The 22,616-nt window shown below is 61.4% G+C and overlaps 1 protein-coding gene across 1 annotated transcript in view; it reads right to left on the bottom strand.

The window, feature by feature from the left end:
* Positions 1-1,767: 1,767 nt before the first annotated feature.
* The window catches only part of ZC3H3 (zinc finger CCCH-type containing 3), a 62,237-nt gene continuing 41,388 nt past the window's right edge, over positions 1,768-22,616 (bottom strand). The window contains exons 5-12 of the mRNA XM_020881066.2: positions 17,798-17,982; positions 13,563-13,605; positions 13,328-13,489; positions 13,171-13,240; positions 11,490-11,621; positions 4,431-4,615; positions 3,554-3,909; positions 1,768-2,161 (exon numbers count right to left, since the gene is read on the bottom strand). Of these exons, the coding sequence (XP_020736725.2) occupies positions 2,130-2,161; positions 3,554-3,909; positions 4,431-4,615; positions 11,490-11,621; positions 13,171-13,240; positions 13,328-13,489; positions 13,563-13,605; positions 17,798-17,982 (1,165 nt within the window). The 3' untranslated portion in view covers positions 1,768-2,129. The remainder of the gene's footprint in view (positions 2,162-3,553; positions 3,910-4,430; positions 4,616-11,489; positions 11,622-13,170; positions 13,241-13,327; positions 13,490-13,562; positions 13,606-17,797; positions 17,983-22,616) is intronic.

Below are 22,616 nucleotides of genomic sequence, written 5' to 3'. Positions count from 1 at the left end.
CCCGCGCAATGGATACACCTGCCCACCTCCTGTCCAGCTGGTGTGTCTGCCTCACAGTCTGGGGTCCCCTCCGCTACTATGGAGGGAAGCGTAGGGATGTCAACTGGATGGGGAGGACAAACACCTGATTCTCCATCAGTCTCCGGTCTGTCCAGGCGGGGGAGGGAGAATTCAACCTCGGTCCTCCCATCATCAGAGGTTCCTCTGCTCCTCTGTGGTGGAGCCAACTGTGGGAGTCAAGGGCAGCCTATGGAGGAGGTGGGGGAGGCCTCGGTGGCCTCCAGGCTGCGCCCTGGTGCCTGCTCCTCCTGCCAGCCTTGGCCAGGAGGAGCCGAGCAGGGGGCTCAGCCCCGGCCCAGGGCGCCCGGCGGGCCGGGCAGGTTGCTGCCCCAGCTCTGCGGGCTCCTCACTGTCAGCACTCAGCCCAGGGGCCTCGGCCTCCCCCACCCCAACCCACACAGCTCCTCCAGGGCTGTGGTTGAGGCCTGCACCGAATCCCACGAGGCCCGCTGGAGAAAGCAAGTGGGCCCACAGGGGGCCCCTCAGCTTCCTGCTGGGCTGGGGGCCCATTCTTCGCAGTCAGGTCTGGGCTCGGTCTCCGTCAGCCTGCTGAACTAGCACAGGTCAGGCCCCAGAGACGGGGCTCAGGGCCCTGGGCGGCGGTGCCAGCGATCAGCGCAGGACGACAGGAGCCTGTTGGACAGCAAGCCCCTGCGTGCTGACGCCAGGCGGGCTCCTCACCACGGCCCCCCCGTCTGGCTCTCGTCATCTGCGGGACCTTGTCTCGGCCTGGGGGGTGCAGTGTCCGTCTCCCCCGAGCCGGGGAGGGCCCAGGGGCCTCCTCTGGTCAGTGGGACCCTCGAGGAGGCAGTGTGCACAGAGGCCCGCGCTGCCCCCATCAGCCAGTACAGGACAGCGCTCTTCCCACCAGGGCTGGAAGCAGCAGCAGGACGACGAGCAGCCATGCAGCTGACTCCACTGCGGTCAACTGCAGGAGGCGTGTGGGGCTGCGGGCAGGGGAGCCCGAAGGTGCCCTGCCTACGGGGTGGTTTGTGGTGCAGATCCCGGGCAGCAGCCAACTGACTGATGGGGATGGAGGCAGGCGGCGGCAGGAGCACCCCAGGAGCGAGGCTTTGGGCAGGTGCTCGAGGGGAGCACACCCCACTTGCCTGGGGGTGAGGAGCAGATATCCTGAGCAGCCCGGCTCTGCTCCAGGCCTTGGCAGTGGGAGGCTACCAGCTGGGGCTGCATCCTGTCAGGTCCCCGGGCTGAGGCCATCACTCTCAGCCAGCTCGTCCAGGTGCCCTGGGACTGGAGACAGCTCAGGGGGCAATGAGCTGTGCGCTCTGTCCGGCGGCCCTGGCCCTACTCTGGCCCAGCTGCTCTCCCGAGGCCCTGGGGGAGGGACTCTGGAGGAGAATTCTGCTTGGGGGAGGCTCTCTGGCCCCAGCCTGGCGCCTCCAGTCCTCAGGGCCTGCCTGGGCCTCTCCCAACTGCAAAGCCATGGGGAACAGGGAGCCTCAGCCCTGAGCCACCCGGGGAGGCAGGCGAAGGGCCCACATACCCGCCCAGAGGCCGGGCCAGGTGGGCGGCGGGGGCTGGAGGAGGCTCTGGGGCATACCCCTCACCTTTCCCTCAACCTCAGGCCTCCAGGCCCCCTGGAGTCGCACCTCGGGGAGGCTCTGGGAGCCCTGGGCCCTGTGCGTCCACCTGCGCTGTGCTCAGCAGGCAAGGCAGCAGCGGCAACGGTCGGGACAGCCAAGCAAACACAGGACAGAACCTTTATTGCTGAACACAAAGTACCCGCCAGGGAGGCCCGCCTAGCAGTCTCTCCTGCAGCAGGAGGCCTGCGGGAGGACAGGGCAGGCATCGCATGGGGGAGCCCTGCCGGGCACCCCTTGGGGCAAGGCTGAAGGCCCAGGGGTGGGGAGGTGGTGGGGCCCAGCCTGAGAGGGGCCAGGCATGGGCACTGGTCACACAGAGCTGAGAGCCAGGCAGGCAAGGGGACTGCCCTGCTGCCTCCAGGGGTGCTCCGTGGCAGGCGGCCCCTCGTCTGGGGCGGTGGCAGACGGAGCCTCCTTCCTCTTGGGACAGGGCTGAGGTAGGGCGCGGGCTGGCCCCCTGGGCCCTCACAGACGCGGCTTGATGTGCAGCAACTTCCCTGTTCCAAGAAGGCCAAAGGTCAGGCATAGCATGGCCCCCTCAAGGTCTCTGGGTCAGGGCTCGCTGGAAACTGGAAGGGGGCTGGGACACCACCCACTGCCTGGCCCGGGGTCCCGCATGGAGCAGGCCCAGGCCTGGCCCTGGGCAGGGGGCGGCCCCGCAGGAGCTCAGCCTCCTGCAGCTGAGCTGTGAGCACCGGGTGCCGGCGGCCTGCACACACAGCTCAGGCTCACACCCGGATGGGTGTCTGGCGCTGCCAGACGGCGCCTTCCACACAGAAAGCCAGGGTGTGTGCGAGCAGCTGCTGGGAGCCAGGGCCCCGCAGACCGGCCGGGGCTGCAGGGCTGGGGTGGGAGAGGCTTCCCAGGACTGAGCAGGCTGCCGCCCTGGGCCCCACACCCACTGGGCACCCCGGTGCCTCTCCCCACCGAGGACACTCCTGGCGACCTCACAGGCTGGCAAACCAGCTGCCCACAGGCCAGCATTGTCCGCATGCCCCCTGCAAGCTCATGTCTCCTCCTAGGACCCCACTGCAGGGCCAAGGACCCGTCACCTGCTCAGCCAGCCAGAGCCCCGGGCCCCTCAGCCTGCCCCTTCCCCCCAGGAAGCTGGCAAGGCCTGAGCAGGGAAGGACGGCCACTGGGCCCCGGCCGTGGAGGTTGACAGTCACCTGCCCCGCAACCCTGCTTGCTGCCTCTGATTCTAGGGCTGGTTGCAGGGTTCCTTGACGTAATTAAAAAACGAAAATTAAAACGCTGGTGGCTTGGGGCTATCTGCTCCTTCCTCCCGCCCTCAGGGCATCCTGGCCACAGAGGGCCTGGCTGCAGCTCGGTGCCCCTGGCTTGGGGGCTGAGCAGGCGGCATGTAAGCTCGCTCAGCAGAGCTGGGAGAGGAGGCTGCAGCAAGCATCTCACATTAACATTACGACCGTGAAATATGACAATAAAATGATAGCCGTATGGTCGCAAATTTGCAGCCCGCCGAGCTGCGTGGGGTTTATCGTCACTCAAACGCGCAGAGAGCTGTAAAATGTTTACAGAAAGGGTCGTTTGCAGCCATAAAATCCTCTTTTCTCTCCTAAACAAGGCTGAGTGGAGCCATTTACCAAGCCCCAAATGTTCATTGGGGGAGAGGAAACATCTGTTCTCTCCAGGAGTGTGCGGTGATCTTCCAGAACAAATTAACAGAAATGGGTGCTTTCTAATTAAATCAGCCCTCGGCTGGGCAGTCTGTGAGCAGCGCTCTGTGCCTGCACCTTGCGCCCGCCCTGTGGGCCCGCAGGCGCGCACCTGCCATGCCAGAGACCATGCCGCTGGCTCCCCAGGACCAGCGGGCCCCCCAGGCTGACCCACAGGCCTGAGGTGCGCGCGGCCAGAGCTGGGCTACCTACCTGAGTCCTTGGAGGGGGCGCTCCTGGGAGCCCGGGCCGTGGGCTGGCCTCCAGGACTGGGCGAGGACTGCAAGGCGATGAATGAGGGCAGCTTGGAGAGGCCACCGGAGCCTGCTCCCGCCTGCAGAGACAGCTCCTCTGGCTCCAAGGACAGGGAGGCCGAGGAGGGGCAGGGGGAGGAGCGGGAGCGGGAGGGGGAGGGGGAGGAGGAGGAAGAGGAGGAGCGAGAGGAGGGGGAGGAGGGGGAGGCTGCAGCTAACACCCGCGGGGAAGGGGGGGGCGAGATCGAGCCAGCAGCCATGGAGCTGGGGAGACTGGACATCCGTCTGGTGGGGCGCAAGGTGGCCGAGGGCTTCCTGCAGGAACGGGAAGGGAGCAGGGTGTCAGGGGGGCGGCATGGGGCAGGCGGGGTCCAGAGGGTGGTGGTCCACCACCTGCACACCACCTGTCCCTCCCCACCCACTCCCGCCCAGCAGCTATCAGGCATTGCCACGCAGGTTCAAGGCCGGCCTGTGGGCCCAAGGACAGGCTGGCGACACTTCGGGGCCTCCAGCGGCTGCACGCTGACACTGTCCTCGCCTCCTGGAGCCTTCCCCGTCCACATGGGCTCCCACACGTGCAGGCAGGGGAGCACACCTTGGGGCCCAGCCACAAGCATCGCCCAGGACCTCCCCTGCCCCGGAGAGTGGGATGGGTCAAGGATGCTCTCGGCTTGTCCAGCCTGAGGACCGGGGGTGGGGCACCTCTGGAGGTCACTTCCCCATCTTTGACAGACGTTTCTTTGGGGGCATGAAGGCCCCAGAGCTGGGCGGGGGTGCAGGGCTCCCTCCTGCCCCCACCCCGACCTTACACATTCCACACCCACAGTCCCCGTCACCTGGGCCCATGGCTGGTGGAAGCCCTGCTCCTGGGGGGCGTGTTGCTGGGATCCGGGGCGGTGGAGGTGGCTGCCCGCCGGCCCAGGCGCTTCGGGCTGCGGTGGAGCAGCTGGCACTGGGCGCCGCGGGGGCACACGCCCCTGCGGGAGAAGTCGGGGCACAGCAGTGTGTGCTTCTTCTTGCACTGCGGGAGAAGGGGCGCAGCTGGGCGAGCTGGTGGAGACCTTGGCCCCACGTGGGGGGTCCCGCCTGCTCCGCCCAGTGGCGCTCAAGCTGAAGCGTTCCTGTTGCGGGGCTGAGGTGCTCAGGCCAGAGAGGCCCCAGGGCGCGGTCAGTCTGAGGGTCAAGGGCACTGCCCTGGTTGTACCAGCACCACCCAGCCTGGCCCTGGGCCTGGACTGAGGCTGGGGTGGGGATCCCCAGGGCGCTACCTCCTCCTCCTGACAGCAGCCCACCTGTCCTGGCAGAGGACCAGGGTGGGGGGCACCCCACGGGGGGTGCACCGTTAGGCAGGTCAGGGCAACAGGTGGCCTCAGCTCTGCCCACCAGGCCCACAGGGAGCACAGAGCCTGGACCCAAGGCCCACCTCTCCATGGCCCCCCTGCCCCCACGGCGGGAACTGAAGCCCTGCCGTGTGCTGCTTCTTGCCTGGTCCTCCTAGAGGAGGGGGCCTATTCTCCCACCCCTAACAGCTGGCTCAGTGGGCACCACCCAGGAGGAGGAAGCCACCTTCATGCTGACCAAGTGACAGGTGACATGCCTGAAAGAGACCCAGATGGAGACCCCTGCAAGCAGAGCCCAAAACCACCCAAAACCACCCCGTGTGCACTCAGGCGGCTTCATCGTGTCACTGTGTGACCCCATGAACTGTAGCCGACCAGGCTCCTCTGTCCATGGGATCTCCAGGCAAGAACACCCAGAGTCAAGTTTAAAACCAGTCCTGGTGCCTGAGCAGCTCGAGGGTGCCCCCTGGCACAGCCACTGGAAGTGTCATGGCACAGCCTTGAGACCACTTCCTTCTGGACCCGTCACCCCCACTGGGCACATGTCCTCAGAGCCCCAGATGGCGGCCTGGCTCCCAGTACCCCAAAGCCGGCCGAGGACCCCACGGAGACTGTGTCCATTCCGTGAGCAGGATCTGGGCACTGACCCCATTCTCGTCCCCACACCTGGCCCACGGCTGCCACGCAGGGACTAGAGGCCCTTCAAACTAGAGCCTGGGGCTGGTGTGAAGACAGGCAGGTAGCACCCCTGCACCCGGACGGCTACCCCTCCCTGTGCTGGGCAGACCCAGCCCTGCTCCCCAACACCTGCTCCCCCAGCCCTGGAGCCAAGGGCCCTCTGCACTGAATCCCAGTGGTCCCCTCAGTGGCACATGCTGCAGCGGGGCCTCCTGGGGAACGAGGGGAGTCTGGGCAGGCAGAGGGATGGGCAGGCCCTCTGGGCGAAGAGCCCACGCTGGGCTGGGTGCAGAGAGGTGGCTGGAGGGTGCTCTCTGCCATCCTGCGGTGGCCCTCAGCCCAGCGGCTCAACAGGAGTGACACACAGGAGGCGGGACCCAGCACAGAGGGACCCGGTAAAAGGCAGCACCTCGGTTTCCTCCCTGACTGCACGATGACATCTGTGAGCTACTGGGTCACATAAACTCATTCCAGCTCTTTCTGTCTCACTTTCTTCTGGTGGCACCAGAAACTGTGGAATCCCACATGTCGTTCACATCCGGTTGACTGTGGGACTAGAGATGGCTGGTCTGAACTGACTGTCCTCCCAGAACAACCAAAATCTAGGCTCAAACGCTTTACTTTCTGAAATCATCCAAGAACTACTGAGCAGGTGCAATGATGGAGGAAAATCTACACAGAGATGTGGTGGCTGCAGGGCTGGTCTCAGACCTCAGAGGCCCCCTGACATCCTTAGAGCAAGGTTGCTGAGGAAAAAGCAAACCCAACACCCCTGCCCCTGCCCCTGCCCCATGTGCCCCGTAGAGCTGGAAATAAGGAAAATTCCTGGGATTATAGACTGCCAGGCTCTTCTCTTCATGGAATTCCCCAGGCACAACTACTGGAGTGGGTTGCCATTTCCTTCTCCACTGGATCTTCCTGACCCAGGGATCGAACCCGGGTCTCCTGCATTGCAGGCAGATGCTTTACCATCTAAACTACTAGGGAAGCCGGGAAATAAAGTCACTGCTAAATAATGCGTCAGCCAGTCAAGAAGCAACAGAAATTAGGTGATATTTAAATGACAACACTAAAACAACCCATCAAAGTTGATGGACTGTAGCTAAAGGAGTGCTTGGAGCAAAGCCCTCAGCCTCAGAGTCTTACATTAGCAAAGAGGAAACACCTCAAGTCAGGGCAAAACAGAAAAATAAATAAAAGAAAGCAGACAGAAGGACATAGAGAGAAAAGGAACATATAAACTATATTAGGAATGACGAAAGTGTTGTTAACTTCTGGTGCTGCAGAAGGTGATACAATGAACAAATTTTATGCCAATAAATTTGAAAACACAGACAAAATCTATAAATTCTAGAAAAACTGCCAAAAACTGACATTAAATCTGAATGAATATTCCTATGACCATAAAGGAATTTCAATCAGTAGTTAAGAAAATAAGGCAAGTGCCAGCCCAGGGTTTCACGGTGGTTCTAACAGATATTCAAGAATGCACCACCCAACTTCCTGTGAACCGGCCCACAAAAGAGGACAGCAGAGACCACCCAGCTCAGTCTACTCAGCCAAAGGGGTCTTAAAACTGGAGCCTGATCACAGCAAGACGGTCAAACCACCTTTAGGCCAACTGCATGAACAATGATCCACAAGTTCTATGCAAATCATAAATAAACTGAGTCCTGAAATGTGCAAAAAGGCCATGTCAGGACCAAGCTGAGTTTACCTCAGGAATGCAAGGTTAGCTTAACGTTAGAAAATCAGGGAATCGAAATTAGCACATTAGCAACCTAAGAGAAAGGAATCAAATGCTCACCTTGAGAGGCAAGAAAGAAGAGCTTCATAAAATTCAGCATCAACTCAAAGTTTAGCAAATTAGTGACAAAAGGGAGCTTCCTTAGCTTAATATAGAACCTTCTAGAAACCATCATCATCACTCACCAAGGGGTGCAGCTGGAGGCCCACAGCCATGAGTTACTATCTCACTGGGCTTATAGGCAGGGCAGAAAAAGAAAAGGCATTTAAACTCAAAAGGAAGAAAACACAGTCATTATTTGGAAAAGATATGATTGTTTATGTAGAAAAACCCAAAAGACTAAGTCCCATGGATAAATTACTACAATTATTAATATAATTTAGCAAGACAGATGGAAACAAAATCAGTATTAAAAATCATGTCCGTAACCAATGAACAGTGAGAAAATAACATTTAAAAACAATCTCTTTATAATAATAATAATAAATGTGACAGAAATAAACTTAACAGAGGTAAGACAAGCAGGAATTTTATCAAACGTCAAAGGAGAGTCTGTGTCACGAGAGACAGCGCCTTGATCATACGCAGGAGACTGACTATAGAGACACGTGAGACCAGTTCTCACCAAACTAAGGCACAGGTTCAAGACAACCCGAATCCAAATTCCATCTCTAAAAACCTTACCTGGAATTTAAAATACATTTCCAGAAGGATAAATGGGCAAGAATAGCTAAAATAGCCACAAGGAAGAAAAAAGTGAAGGAATCTGCTTCCTTGTTATGACTTACCCCAAAGCTCAAATAACTGACAAAGGTCCATGTAGTCAAAGCTGTGGTTTTTCCAGGAGTCATGTATGGATGTGAGAGCTGGACCATAAAGCTGAGCACTGAAGAACTGATGCTTTTGAACTGTGGTGCTGGAAAAGACTCTTGAGAGTCCCTTGGACTGCAGGGAATCAAACCAATCAATCCTAAAGGAAATCAACCCTGGATATTCATTGGAAGGACTCATGTTGAAGCTGAACCTCCAGTACTTATCCATCCACATGATGCCAAGAGCCAACTTGTTGGAAAAGGCCCTGATGCTGGGAAAGACTGAAGGCAGGAGGAGAAGGGGATCACAGAGGATGAGTTGGTTGGATGGCATCACTAACTCAATGCACATCAATCTGAGCAAGCTCCAGGAGACAGTGATGGACAGGGATGCCCAGCGTGCTGTAGTCCATGGGGCCGCAAAGAGTCAGACACAACTGAGCGACTGAAGAGCAGCAACCTGGGGCTGTCTAAATAAGACCCAGACTCGTGGGACAGCCACGAGTCCAGGTTTCAGCAGGAACTGACTCCATACCAAGAGCTGCTGGCATGGGGACAGTGCATGTGGGGGGCTGACTATAAAGATACAGGCAGATTTTATACTGTGTGGGGGCTGCGGTGGTATTCAAGGGTCAACTGTATAGTACAGATTGAATCAGGTAATCATAAAACCTCCCAACCAAGAAAAGCCCAAGACTAGATGGTTTCAACAGGTGAATCATACTAAACATGTAAAGAATTAACACCTATTCTTTTCAAATTCCTCCAAAAACACAGATGAGAGAATACTTCTGAACACAAACAAATTTAACACACAGCCAAAACAATCTACAAGGCTAGCCTTACCTTGATTCCAAAAGCATAGAGATACTATAAGAAAAGGAAATTATAGATCGACATTATTATGAATACAGATGTCAAAATCCTCAACAAAATACTACAAAACTGGACTAGTGGCATATTAAAAAGATTATACACTATGATCCAGTGGGATTTATTCTCAAAATGCAAAGATGGTTCAACATCCAAAAATCAATCAATATACTTGTGACTGATCGACGTGGTCAGTATGTCTGATTGACCAACTTAATAGAATGAAGGGGAAAAAACCCACATGATCATCTCAACTGATACAAAAAAGATTTGGGCAAATACTGTAAGATTCCACCTATGTTAAATACCTAGAAGAGACACATTCATGGAGACAAAATGTTGATTTGTGGTTGCCAGCAGGTGGAGAAACGGGGGAACAGGGAGTCATTGACAAGTGCTTAGAGATTCTGTTTGGGGTGATGAAAAAGTTTTGGAAACAGGTAGTGGTGGTTGTATAATACTGTCAATGTACTTAACACCACTGAACTGTACACTTAAAAATGGCAAATTCTGCTAAAATTAAAAATGTAATATACAAAACCCATAGTACTGTGCACTTAAATGGGTGATTTGTATGGGATGTGAATTCTATCTCAGTAAAGCTGTTAAGATTAGAGAAGACTGATGCTGGGAAGAATTGAAGGCAGGGGGAGAAGGGAAAGACAGAGGATGAGATGGTTGGATGTTATCACCGACTTGATGGACATGAGTTTGAGTAAACTCCAGGAGTTGGTGATGGACAGGGAAGCCTGGCGTGCTGCATTCCACGGGGTCACAGAGAGTCAGACCCGATTCAGCGACTGAACTGAACTGACACAGAGATACTGTCTGTGATTTCAAAGGAAGACGTTCAGAGGACAAGGAGCTTCTGCAGGGCAGGAGGTGGCCGGGGTGGGCAACCGACACACGCGGGGGACAGAGAGATAAGGAAGTTGTGGAGAGCCGGCCAGGGACCACGAGGGCAGGGGAGTCACTGGCGCTACAGAGGCACCTGTGGATGATACCCACACTCAGGTCTGCTCTGCTCCAGGAGGGCCTGGAGAGGTGACCCCTAGCTGCAGCGCGCACCCAGACCGCGAGTTTCAAACCAAGGATGGAGCCAGGGGGCCTGGAGGCGCGGTGTTCCAGGCCAAGACAGGGGTGGACCTCCGGCCAGAAATCGCCCTGGGGACTGTGTGGGCAGCACGGGTCTGGGGGGAGTCCTTGGCCCACAGTGCCACAGACACCTGAGTGGGCAGGCCGGGGCGGAGGGCAGCACTGGTGACGCAGGGGCCAGTGCTCCGTGCTGGGCGCTCATCTGGAAGACCAAGCAGCAACGCTGTAACACTGCCCCCACACATGTGCGGACTCGGCAGCAGCGCCAGGAGTGGCAGAGCAAGCGTGAGGCGGTCACTGGGACATCCGGCGGCTCACAGGAGGCTGGCCATGTCCCCGAGTGTCTGAGAGTCCGGAGGGACAAACTGAGGAGACGAGAGCAGCTGACCATTGAGCCCCAGACCCAGGAGTAGGGCGTGGCCCCTTAAGATGAAGGACAGGGATCTACTCCAGCTTAAATTATTCACAAGAAAAGGGGACGCGTGTCTTTAACAAGCCAGCGCTTTATGAAGCAAGGTTAACAATTCCACTTGATTCAGTGGAATATTATAAACTCTCTGGGGCCCATCTGAGGACTTCCACTTCAGGAGAAAGGTGACGACTCAGCACTTTTTATATTATTTAGAGAATAAAATTAACCCTCGCCAGCCCAGGCTGCTGCCTCCACCCCCGCTGGATCCGGCCTGCTCAGCGCTTTTCCCATCTATAATTACAAGCTGCTATCCATCATGTGGCAGCCACGCAGCGCCCACACGCCGAAACGCACGCAGTAAGCACTTCCACTAATAGAAGCAGAACTTAAATATCGCCTTGATATTTTCATTTACATTGGAATCTTTTACAATAATCACCCACAGCCTCCATGGGGGTCCTGTGCCCCTGCCCCACCCCCCTGGGCTGCTCTGGAGCCGCCAGCTGGGCCCCACCTCTGCAGGAGGGGCCTCCGCAGGGGCCCCCCCCCAGGGCTGTGTACAGGCCAGCAGGGGAGCAGCCGTGCTCCCGATGTGCTCCCCACAGGGCGAAGCCCGGCCGGGACAGAGAGCTGGCCTGCAGAGACATGCACTCGCCGGGCTCAGGGCCCGGCCTGTGCCCCCAGGGCAGCCACAGGCCCCGAGGCAGGGTGGTCACTCACGAGCACCTATGGACGAGGAGGCAGCGAGGCGTGCTGAGGCCCCTGGGCTGGTGAGGAGGCTCCCCCTCGGGCACCCGGACCTGCTGCCCAGGGTGGGTGGGGTCTTTCCCGGAGCAGCAGGGCTGAAGCAGGTGGGGAGGACAGGCCCCCAAGGCAGAGTGGGCCTGGCCCCTGGCCCAGCTTCTCACTCCCAGTGGTCCCTACCCCAGGCCCCTTACCTTGGCGCCCAGAGGACAGTAGCCTTTGAGGAAATCGGTGCAGACCTCTGCCTTGCGGGACACGTACACGTGGCTGTAGGGGCAGCTGCTGTTGCTGCAGACGCCCTTCAGGAAGTAGGAGCAGACGGGCATCTGCGGGGCGGAGGCAGTGAGGCCCAGGGCAGCCCCCGGCCACCCTCCGTGCCCCGCCTCAGGCAGGGCCCACCCACGGCTCCACCACCAGGTGTGCAGCCACAGAGACTGGCCCACCCCAACGTGGGACCCCCAGCCTCCCCGGGGGCAAGGCCGCCCGGGCCTGCGGTCATGTGAGGACAGAGATAGTGACCCAGCCAGCGGGATGGCTCAGGCCCAGATGTGCTGTCCCCAAGTCCGCCACCTGCCCCGAGCCTGCCTGCTCTGGGCTGCGGGGCTGGGGGCCTGGAGGTGGCCGGCACCCAGCAGAGCAGGGCCGGGGAGGAGGGAGCAGCGTGCGGGTGCTCCAGCAGGGTGACGGCCTACAGGGCCTGACACCCCGCAGGCGTTCCGGCTGCCCGACAGGTGGGCACCCGGCAGCGTCTGGGAGCTGGAGCGACCCTGTGGGGGCTCTGCTGGCACTGACCATGGGCGGGCACCGCAGGGGAGACCTGGCGGGGGACACAGGTGGGCAGCCCACCTCCCCCTGCAGGCCAGCCTCCTGGGGCGGGGGAACCCTGCCAGGAGCTCACACAGCTGTGGCCCTGCAGGTCTCACGCTGCGCGCCTCTCCCGGCCCCTCCCAGCGCTGCCAGCCCTGCCTGCCCCATCCATGTGGTGCCCACCGCACCCACCGGGCGCTCTCCTGCCCCCAGAGGACACACAGGGGCTTCACTTTTCTGGAAGGAGGTGGGGGGGCTGGGGGGGTGGGGGATATGACTGTAGCCAGGAGGGAAGGAGGGAGGAAGCAGAGAAACAAAGGGTGATTTAGCGAGGAGAGTTTATTTTTAATTGTCTTTTAACTGCAGCGCAGAGGGGAGCGGCCGGCCTGGGGCTGGGGGAGCCACGGCTGCAGACAATTCCCTTAATGTGCGTTTTGATACAGGGCCCAAATTAGCGCTAATAAAAAGGGATAATAAAGCCAACTCTTGCACCAAACGGAACTCCTCCTAGCTGTCAGCGCCGCTATCAAGAGGAAACTGCATTCTCATTTCAATTAACCTTGTTTGCACCCAGCACGTCCACACAAATAACAATAACATTAATTCAGGGCGCTGGTGCGGGGCGTCCTCCTCAGACAGCTCAGAGCCTGTGCTGGCTCCAAAGCCGGAGCTAATGAACCCGAAACTCGACGTGAATTTCCAAATTGCTCACAACAGAGTTTCGAAGCTCTATTAGGGAGAAAAATGCTGATTCTTCCCAAGTTCCTCAAGGGGAAAAGCTGTAGCAGCAGCAGTGCCTCCCCGGGCCCGCCACAACCCCCTCTCGGGGCTGGCAGGACACCAGCAGCCACCACGGACCCCTGACTTCAGCTGCCCGCATTGGGGGGCTGACACAGCGGTGCGCCTCCCTCTCCCACCGCCGGCCCCCCACCGGCACACCTGGCGGAGGGGGGCCCCCCACTGGGCGTGTGGGGGATGGGAGAGGGGAGAGGGGCCCAGGTGAGCCTAGCAGGGTGGAGGGGCGGAGCCTTGGGGTTGCGCCAGCCCCAGGCAAGGGGGGACGCTCACCTTCTCCTTGGAGACATGGTGGGAGAAGGGGCAGGTCCCGTCCGTCTTCTTACAGGTGCCCCGGAGAAACCTGTGCACACAGGGCGGGTCTGAGGGATGGAGCCTAGGACAGCCCTGGCCCCCTGCCGCCCCGGCCCGCCTGGGGGTGGGGGCGCACCTGGTGCAAACGGCCACCTTCTCGGGGTCGTGAACGTAGGGGCAGCGCTCGCCACGGTTGCACCGGCCGAAGCGGTTGTAGTACATGCAGTACTCCTCCTTCCGCCGTCGCCGCCGCTGCCGCGCCTGCCGCACGATGGCCAGGCTGCGCTGCACGGCCCGGCTAGGGGCAGGGAGAGAGCTGTGAGCCCCAGCAGGCCAGGAGGCCGGGGACCCCCCAAACCCAAGGCACATACCTGGCCAGGGAGCGGCTGCAGCTGCCGGCAGGGTCCATGCGGCCTGTGGGAGGAGGGGCTGGGTCACTCCAGGCCCACCGCCCGGGGCTCTGCCCTCCCCCTGCTCACTGGCCAGGCCACCCCTGCCAGGGCAGGAAAGAAGCCAAGGGGAGCCGGCAGAGGCCACCCTGGTGTCCGGCCAGTGGTCCTGCCTCAAAGCAGGTGGTCACAGGAACAGGAGGTGGCCTCCCTGCCACCTCCCTCTGCTTGGAGCAGAGCCCAGGGACATGGGACCCGAGTGGGGTCTCAGATTGTCACTCGGTTTTGCAGCAGCTAAGAACGGCTTGTTTAAAGCACTGTAAAATAGAAGTCAAGAAACGTATGGCCACAAATGCTGAAATCCTCCACAAAAGCTGAAACCCACCGGAAGATGGGTGTCCCCTGCCTGGAAACCAGGATGGCCTGAGGAGCAGGCTGCGGGCTGACCTGCCTCACGCGGCACCCCGCTCCTGAAACTGTGGAGGCACCCCGCGAGACACTCCTCAAAGCCCCAAGTGCGCAGACCAAGCAGAGCCTCTCTGAGGTCACTGACTGTGGCCTGAAGGGGAGTCATTGACGGTGTGGTCTGTGGTGACAGGAAGGCAGGTGGACACGCGGCCAGGCTAACCTGCAGCTCCCGCCTGCCATATAGATACCCGGGCAGTCCCCGGGACCGAGGCGGGCAGGCAGGGTGAGAGCTGCTCGGGACAGCCACAGCGCCTCAACACACACGTGACCCTCCCCAGATCAGATCGGGTTTCCCACAGGAGGCACAAGTGACATCACTCAGAAATTCTAGGGACTTGAGGCGATGACAAAGCATTCCTGGTTTAAAAAGGGACGTCCCCAAGCTGCCCGGCCTGGAGGCGGCCATGGGGCAGGCCTGAGCAGGCGGCCCCCTCGCCACCTGGAGGGCCCTCCCCCGGCTCACCACAGGGCGCCCAGCGCCACCCCAGGCACGCGCCGGCTGAATGCTCTGGGCAGTGCCCGCACTGTGCCGCTGGGGCACTCCTCCGAGCCCCAGTCTCCTCTGGTTAGAAGGCGGCTCCAGGGCTGTACAGCGGAACCCCTGGGAGGGAGGCTGCTCCCGAGGGGGTCCAGGCCCAGGGGGCCGAATTACAGGGTTGAATGGGGGGGGGGGCACGACATGGAAAGGAGAGGGGTGCCCAGAGCTGAAGGGCCGGCAGGGAGGGGTCTTGGGGCGGCTCCAGGCCATACTGGACTCTGGTTTCCAGGCAGGGGACACCTATCGTCCAGTGGCAGCGGAGGTCAGTCCAGACGGCAAGTGGTGGCCCCCACCTGCTAGCCCGAGGGTGACAGTGCAATCTGATAGCGGTCAGTGAGCGCGGCTTCCCGGCCGTCACCCAGGCTGCCACCCAGGCTGCCAGTGATGCTGGGGCAGCACCCGCACCCCCCCAGGGACATCGTCATCAGAGTCCGCAGTCAGACCAGCCCCAGGCCTGGCCTCTGGTGGGTGCTTAGGTTCAGGCCTCTTTCCACAGTGGCTCTTAAAAAAATGTCAGTGTAGGCCTCGGTAGGAATTTTTACAGGAACAGGAGGAGGCACCTTTGCAAATGCTTTGCAGTGTTAAAACATGCGCATAAAGTAGCTGGCTTGAGAGGCGCTGAAACGCTCAGCTGGAAACCCTGGCAACCTCGGGGCAGGGGGGCTGAGCCTTCTGCAGAACTTGCGCTTCCTAGGGGTCTTCCCGAAATAGAGCAGCAAGGCCGCCCCACCCCCTCCCACCCAGGCAGCGGCTCACCGCCCCAGCTGAGGGCCCTGGGGTCCAAGCGCACAGAGGGGCAAGCACCGCCAGCTCCCACTGCCCCCGCCCGCCCACGATGCCCTGGAACACGCCACCCTGGGGAAGAGGCGTCTGGGAGTGGCAGAGGTCGCAGGCAGGGCCTCGGATGCGCAGGGGCAGACTGACCAACCGGTGAGACCCTCTCTCTTACGCAGCCCTGGTGACCCTGCAGCACCCAGAGGGGGCGGCAGATCTCAGATCACAGGTGAGGTGCAGAGACCCCCCGCCTGCCCAGGGCCCGACGTGGCAGGCTGGTGGCAGAGAGATCGCCCCCCACAGCCTACGCCTGGGGCCTGAGGCTCAGAACAAACCTGGGAGCCAGCCCCACAGCGCAGGCTGAGCGATGGGGCTGGGGCAGGCGGACTGGGGTCTGCTCTACCGCAGGGCCTCGCAGGCTCTTAGAGCTGACCCGTCTGTCAGGGCTAAAGTCTGTGGGGAGGAGGCCCCGGGCTGGGGCCTGCGGGCAGGCAGACTTAAGACCAGGAGGAAGTGCTCCAGGGTTCTGGGGAGGTGAGGTGTGCCTGCTAGAAGGCCCTGCCCCTGGAGCTGAGAGACGGGCAGGGCACGGCTCTTCCCCACAAGGCCTGGGATGGTGGGTACCCCAACAGGGCTGAGGCTGTGCTGAGAGGCCTGCAGCCAGGAGAGGGGGGATGGGGCCCCCATGCCCCACAAGGAGGGCTGCACTTTCTTGCTGAAGTCACAGTTCCGTCGACACCAGAGGAGAAAATTTATTTCTTTAATTATTACTCATCTAAGTGAGCTGCTAGTCTCTGGGCATTCCCACAGCTGGGAGCAATCCACCCTCTTTACAGCCAGGAGCTGGCCACTGGATGTGGGTCCAGGCAGCTGGTGCTGTGCTGGCCGGCCTCGTGCCACCAGGACAGGCTGTGGTCTGTGCACCAAACCCCACCTCCCTGCCCCCACGCTGAGGTGGGGGACTGCCCCAGCTGACTGGTCAGCAAGGCGTGGGCAGCAGCAGCCTGTGGGGGCAGGTGGGCAGGGAGGTGGCTGGTGGGCCAGGGAGAAGAGTGGGAAAGGCCAGGACCCCACCCCCTCCCCGCAGCTCTGCAGGGGAGGTGGGTTCTGCAGAACTCAGCATAGAGCGTGGCAACTCCCCGGAGAGAAGCGTGCTACCAGCCCTGGCGGAGGGGCCCCCGGGTGAGGGGGACGCGCCCCCACACCCTGAAGGCGGCCCCCTCCTGCCCTGACCACGCCCCAAGGCGGCAGCGGCCTCAGACTCAGGCCCCGCACCCGGTGGATGGCCCTGACAGGGCTGCTGGACTGTGAGAGGGCAAACCTGTGTCTTCCTCCAACTGGCGGGTGCCCTGGGGGGCAGAGCAGCCCAGGTCACGGGTGGCCCCCACATCCCACCAGTCCATTCAGGATCGGCCTCACGTGCAGCCCAGGATTCCATGAGAGCCAGGACAGCGGCCAGCACCCAGCGCACAGCCCAAGGGGGCAGAGAGCAGGGCCCACAGACAGGCCTGGTCGCTCCACAGCCTTCGTGGGCTCATGTGGAAGGGCCCCAGGCACACTGCCTGGCTGGGGCAGCCCTGTATGGGCCCCAGGTTCAGGGAGGACAGAGAGGGCGTCTGAGACCCCTGCCCTCTGAGAAACCCAGAGCTGTATGTGGGGCCCACAGACCACATGCACCCGGCGAAGGCAGCAGAGGGGGCCTGCACCTGCGGCGCTACCGGGCAAGCTTCTGGGGCCAGGCAGAGGGCGGGGGCAGGCCCACAGACAGCCCAGCTCCTGGAGGGGGGCAGGATACGCGGGGGAGCAGAGCCCTGGGCCCCCAGCCCCTGTCCTGGGGGGCCCGGTGCACCCGGCCTGGCAGAGAGGAGCTTCCACGGGACCCTCCACTGTCTCCTGTGCCAGCCAGCCCCACGCCCCACCTACTTCCTGAGCTGGGCTTTTTCTCCCTTCTGCCCCTCTAGGGGGGGTCAAGCTAAGGACTGGGGGTAGCTGGGCCTGTACAATCCCCACAGCCCCTGCAAACCCCACCTTTTTTTTGACAGAAAAGGAAAGGAGTAAAATTGGACTGAAACCAAAATACTTTTCTAATTAATTTGTACAATAAGCGAATCCGAAGCATTTCCTTCCCTGAGGCCTGTCTCCCTGGGCCAAGGGGATGCCCGCGCCTCTGGGCACGGTTGGGAGGCGTTGCCAATGCGATCAGGCGCCACGGCCCCAGGTGCTCACGCGCTGGGCTGTGTTTACTATACCTGACTCATCTCCTTTGTCCCGGAGCAAAACACGGAAAAAATCAGAGGCGGCTCAGCCAAGCGAGTTGGGTGCAGCAGGCGTGCCCTGGGGGCCTCCCTGCCGCTGCCGCCTTGGCAGGGGCAGTTCCAGGATGTTGTCGGGGTGCCTTCGCCAAGAGCACAGCACAGCACCCCCCCAGGGGCCTCACCTGTGCGCAGCAGGGGCCTGCCACCCCCATCCCCACCGGGCCGGCTGTAGGTCTTGGAGAGCTTGTTGGCCGACACCTTGTAGAGGACGCCTCCGATGCAGCGGTAGCCTCTGCTCCGCCACCGAGGGGAGCTGGTCTGGGCTCTCCCACCCGCAGCTGGACGCAGGGTGTTCAGTGCCAGGGACCTGCAGAGACAGGAAGGCCCGTTAGCTCAGCCCTGGGGCAGTCAGAAGACCTCTGTCCCCCACCGTCCGCGGGCCCAGAAGGTGGCACCCTCAACCCCACCTCTGAGGCTGGGGCGCCTTTGTGAGGGGAAAGTGCTCAGTGCCAGCACTAAGGCGGCCCTGGAGGGTCACCAGTGTCCGGAACACCTCCTGGACGCCGCCCCGTGCTGCACCCCGACTCTGGGACGGCAGTGTTGTGTGGTCAGCAAGGGCTTCTGCCCGCCCTTCGCTCCTCTGTCCTCTGCACGGAGCGCCTGGCATCGCAACCGGGGAGAGACAGCCTCATGGACTCCCCAACCCAGGGAAGCGATCTGGGGCAAGACTGGAGTCCCCTCAAGGTCAAGGGTTGGTAAAGGCCTGGGCCGCCTGTGGGGCCAACCCAAGGGCAGATGGGTCAGAAGTCCCCCACAGACCCCCTGGCCACAGCAGGCAGGGAGGGCCACCCCACCCCCACCCCCGACTCAGGTCCCACAGAGGCGGGTCTGCAGCTGCCCAGGAGCTGGCACATGGGAGGGGGTCGGGACTCCAGAGCTACTTGGCCTTGACCTTCCACGTGTCTTAGCAGAAACCTGCTTATGCAAATTGAGCTCAGTTCTCTCTGAGCTCAGGGTACGTCTGGGCTGCTGGCAGAACTGGGCAGGGGAGCACCCATCCAAGAGTGTCACGTCTGCCATAGCAGGCGGGGCGCGAGGAGGGCGGTCAGCAGCAGGCAGGGCTACTAGCCGCAGCTCTGGGCTGTCCGGGGGTCCTGGGCTCCCCAGCACCTCCTGCTCCTCAGCAGGAGGAGGAATCCTGAATCCCCTTCCCCAGGAGCCTATGAACCCCAGCTCCACTGGAGCGGCAGAACACGCTCTTCTGGCAACCCTGGGGCCACACGGCGGGGAAGCCCCGACTTGGGTCCGCAGTGCACAGCTTGCCCCACAGGTGGCCCACGGCTGGCCTGACTCCCTACCTGCAAAACAGCCGGGCGAGCCGGGACCTGAAGCTGCAGCGTCAGGAGGGAAGCGCCGAGCAGGCCTCTAGAAAGCACTTAACCCAGTTTCTCTTAATTAAAACTCAAGCTCACAAACACCAATCTTGGAGGGATCGACCCCCACCAAGGTCCTTGACAGCCCTGCCCACCCTGGCTGCGCCAGAGAGGCTCCTGCTGCCCACTCCCTGGTCCGGCCAAGCGCTGGGGAGGCAGCCAGACCCCAGGACCCAGGTCTCATGCCTTGGGCTCAGGGCATCTGCGTGCCCAGCAGGCGCCTGGGCTCCTCCGAGGCAGGGAGGGGCTGAGGGGCGGGGCTGGGGGGGTCCCGCCCTCACTGAAGAAGCCCATCAGCCTCGGGAGCTCTGGAGCCCCTGCAGGAGTCCTGGACATCACCCAACGGTGCAGCCTGGCCTGAGCCCTGACCCCCACGGTGAGTGGAGCCCAACCAGTGGTCCCCACAGCCCCCAACTCGAGGCCAAGAGGTGCCCGCAATCCCAGCCCTGCGCTGCCCGGAGCCCTCAGGGGCCTCCCACCCACAAGGCAGCTGCCCTCTGTCAACGTGCCCTGGGCAGGGGGCAGTGTGGGGGGTCACCATCAGGGCACCACCCCCAGCACCCCCCCAACAGTCTGTGCTCCCAGATGCCAGGATGCACTTGCTGGAACATGGCCCTCTCAGCCATCCTCACTTCACTCCCTCTGGGGCACCCTCTCCCCCAGCGCTGGCCCCCATGAAACATGAGACAGGCAGAACAAAGCCGATGCAGAGACAGTGGGGGGAGGAAGCAGGGCCACGGACGCCCCGAGACCAGCCCTCCAGGGGGTGAGGAGGCGCCCTACTTGGGCACACTCTCTGGGCTAAGGCTGGACAGGACACCACCCCCAGAGGCAGCCACACAGGTGAAGCTGTGGATCCCGGCAGCACAGGGCGGCCCAGCCCTGGCAGGCCCGGCGGGTCTCGGAGGATGGAGGGCCTGGGATGACTATCCTTACGGATGAACATGACCAACCAACCCGGCCCCTTTCCTGGAGAGAAAACCGTGCTCCTGGGCTCTGCTGCGGGCCTCGGGGTGGGGCGGGGGCATAGCAGCCGGCCAGTGCTCACACCCGTGCTCACACCTGTGCCCGAGGACCCACGTGCCCAGGTGCAGGGCTGCGGCAGGGCGGGAGCCTGGGAGCCAGGCTGGGAGGAGCCGCGTCCCCAGGATGGCACCCTGGGGCTGCAGCGGGGAGGTGGACGCCCCCAAGAACTCGGGGAGGGCCCTGCACCCACGGGCTCCGGCCCAGCGGCAGCCGAACAGCCCCCTCTGCCTGCCTTCACCCACTGGGCCCGCTGACTCTGGGCCTGTGGCTGGCAAACGCCGGGACAGGCGGGGGCTGGAACACTGGGCTGGGGTGCTCGCCCCAAAGGCCTCGTAGCTTTTCACTGCTGTGGGTGTCACGGCACTCCAGTAAATTGTTACCCTAATGGAGAGGACAGCCTTTGGAAACGAGCTGTATTGAGAAGAGGGGATAAAATTAATGAGATAATAGCAGGGCCAAGGACCCAGGGAGCACTCCTGCCCTCGCGGCAAGGGCCTGTAATTCCTTTTCTACAACAGGAGCCTCAGACCTAAAGCCTTCTCCCATCCGTCCGGCAGGCCCACGCCGCCAGGAAATTTCATTAACGCTGGAAAATAGGAAAGGTATTAAGCGTGGATAATGAAGGCCAGGGAGGGAACCATGCCTTAAGATAGTCCTCTTTCTCGCCTTTGTAATGGGAGGCATGAACTTTCCCTTCAAATCCATTTCTAATCCATTTGAAATACTACAGCAAATTATCTTTCCTTCAGCCCGAAAGCGGCCAGCCAATTTACTCCGAATAGAAGTGACAATGCCCCAGGATTTATCACCATAACCTTGACTACACAGGGGTGAGGGCTGGGCTTCTCCTGGGTGCCCCCCCGGGGGCGCCACGAAGGACAGGGCGGGTGGGAGATAACATTTTAAATGAAAAGAGCTGGTAACGGGGAGAAAGACACACACACTGCAAAAGTAGGTTTAAAAAGAAACGCGATCCACATGTCCGCTGCCCAGGGAGCAGCTGAAATGTTCCAGGCCCAAGGCCGTCCAGGAGCTCCCAGGGGCTCTGCCCTCAAAGGCCCCCTCAGCTGCTGCACCCAGGAAGCAAGGGGACAGTCCCAGGGAAGCAGGACCCTAAGAGCCAGGGCATCAGTCTGGGCAGGACAGGAAGGCTCCCCCAAGAGCCGGGACAACTGTGGCACATCCTCTGCTGGGTCTGCAGGGCCCCTCCCCCCGGCAACAGCACCGAGCCCACCCTGCAGGGTGCCCCCCAGTAGCGCCGAGTCCACCCTGCCAGAGCCCCCTGGGCTCCCTGCACACTCCCTGGCCACTGCCCAAGCAGGTTGGTGCAGGCCCAATACTGCATACAGGGCACCTGCTGCCGTCTGCTTCTTGAGCTGCACGGCTGAGATGGGCCCACCCAGGCATCCTCGCTAGTGGCCTGGCAGCCTGGGGCACAGGTGTGCACCCAAAGAGCCGCAGGCAGACAGGTTCCCAAACACGCCTGCACACCGAGCACACGTAGCTCGCCCACCCACTGACAAGACCTGATGCACAGTGAGTGAGTGCACCCCAGGCCCCGGGCTGGCGACAGGCAGCCTGTGGGGTTGTGTCGCCTGAAGGCCGCAGAGTGGCTCCCCCCTGAGCAGGGCAGAAAGCTGACCTGGCCCTGGAGACTCTGGAAATGGCCCCAGCCCCCAGGACGCCCGGGGCAGGGTAAGCTGCACCCTGGAGAGGTGCCCACCTCCGGCCCTGACATGGGCTCTGCCTCGCTGCCGCTGCCCACCCGGGACCACAGGAGCACACGGGAGCGAAAGGGGCCTGGCTCCAGCAGACCCAGGGCTGAGGGTGCCACGGCCTCTCAGCACCCAGTCGTAAGGCAGCCTGACGAGGGTGGGCCCTGTGCACCCAGAGAGGGTGGGGAGCCCCTCGGGACAGGGCCAGGGCCAGGCCAAGGGGCCCACACCTGGACAGGGAGCTGCTGATGGAACTAAGGGCTGCTTTCCCACAGGAAGGCCTCTCAGCACAGAGGCGTCTTGCTGACGCGTTCTTCCCAGTCCCCACAGTCTGTGTCCCCTGGCTCCTCCTGGAGACCCTCATCTCTCTGGGGACCACAGACCCACACCTGTCACCAAGGACTCTGCCTCCCTAAGCCAGCCTCCGCTCTCGCCTCAGAGGCAGTCTGGGGCCCTGCCCTCACTGAAGCTCCCCGGCGGGTTCCCCGCCGCACTCTGTCCCATCAGTTCACCTGAAAACCTCGCGACGGATCCGGCTCCGGTCACTCCACGCCCTCGGCAGCGCTCCCTGTGCTGCTGCGGGGCCCTCGTCACCACTCCCACCGCCTGCTGTCCAGCCCTGCGCAGCGCCTCTATATGTGCTGGGCCTATGCCGTCACCTGGGTCCTGCCCTGAGCCCAAGCTCGGATGTCGGGGCCTTGGGAAGCCTCCCCTGACCCTATACAGGGCCCAATCACACCTGGGAGCAAGCACCTGGGGCAGGGGCTCCAGAAACTCGTGCGGGGTGAGCACACACCAAGAAGAAGGCTTGGAGACCACCCGAGTCT

This window comes from Odocoileus virginianus, unplaced genomic scaffold (genome assembly GCF_023699985.2).
Source record: "Odocoileus virginianus isolate 20LAN1187 ecotype Illinois unplaced genomic scaffold, Ovbor_1.2 Unplaced_Contig_23, whole genome shotgun sequence".
Lineage (NCBI taxonomy): Eukaryota > Metazoa > Chordata > Mammalia > Artiodactyla > Cervidae > Odocoileus > Odocoileus virginianus.
Note: the sequence above shows the minus strand (reverse complement) of the source record. Positions and strands in the feature narration are given on the sequence as shown.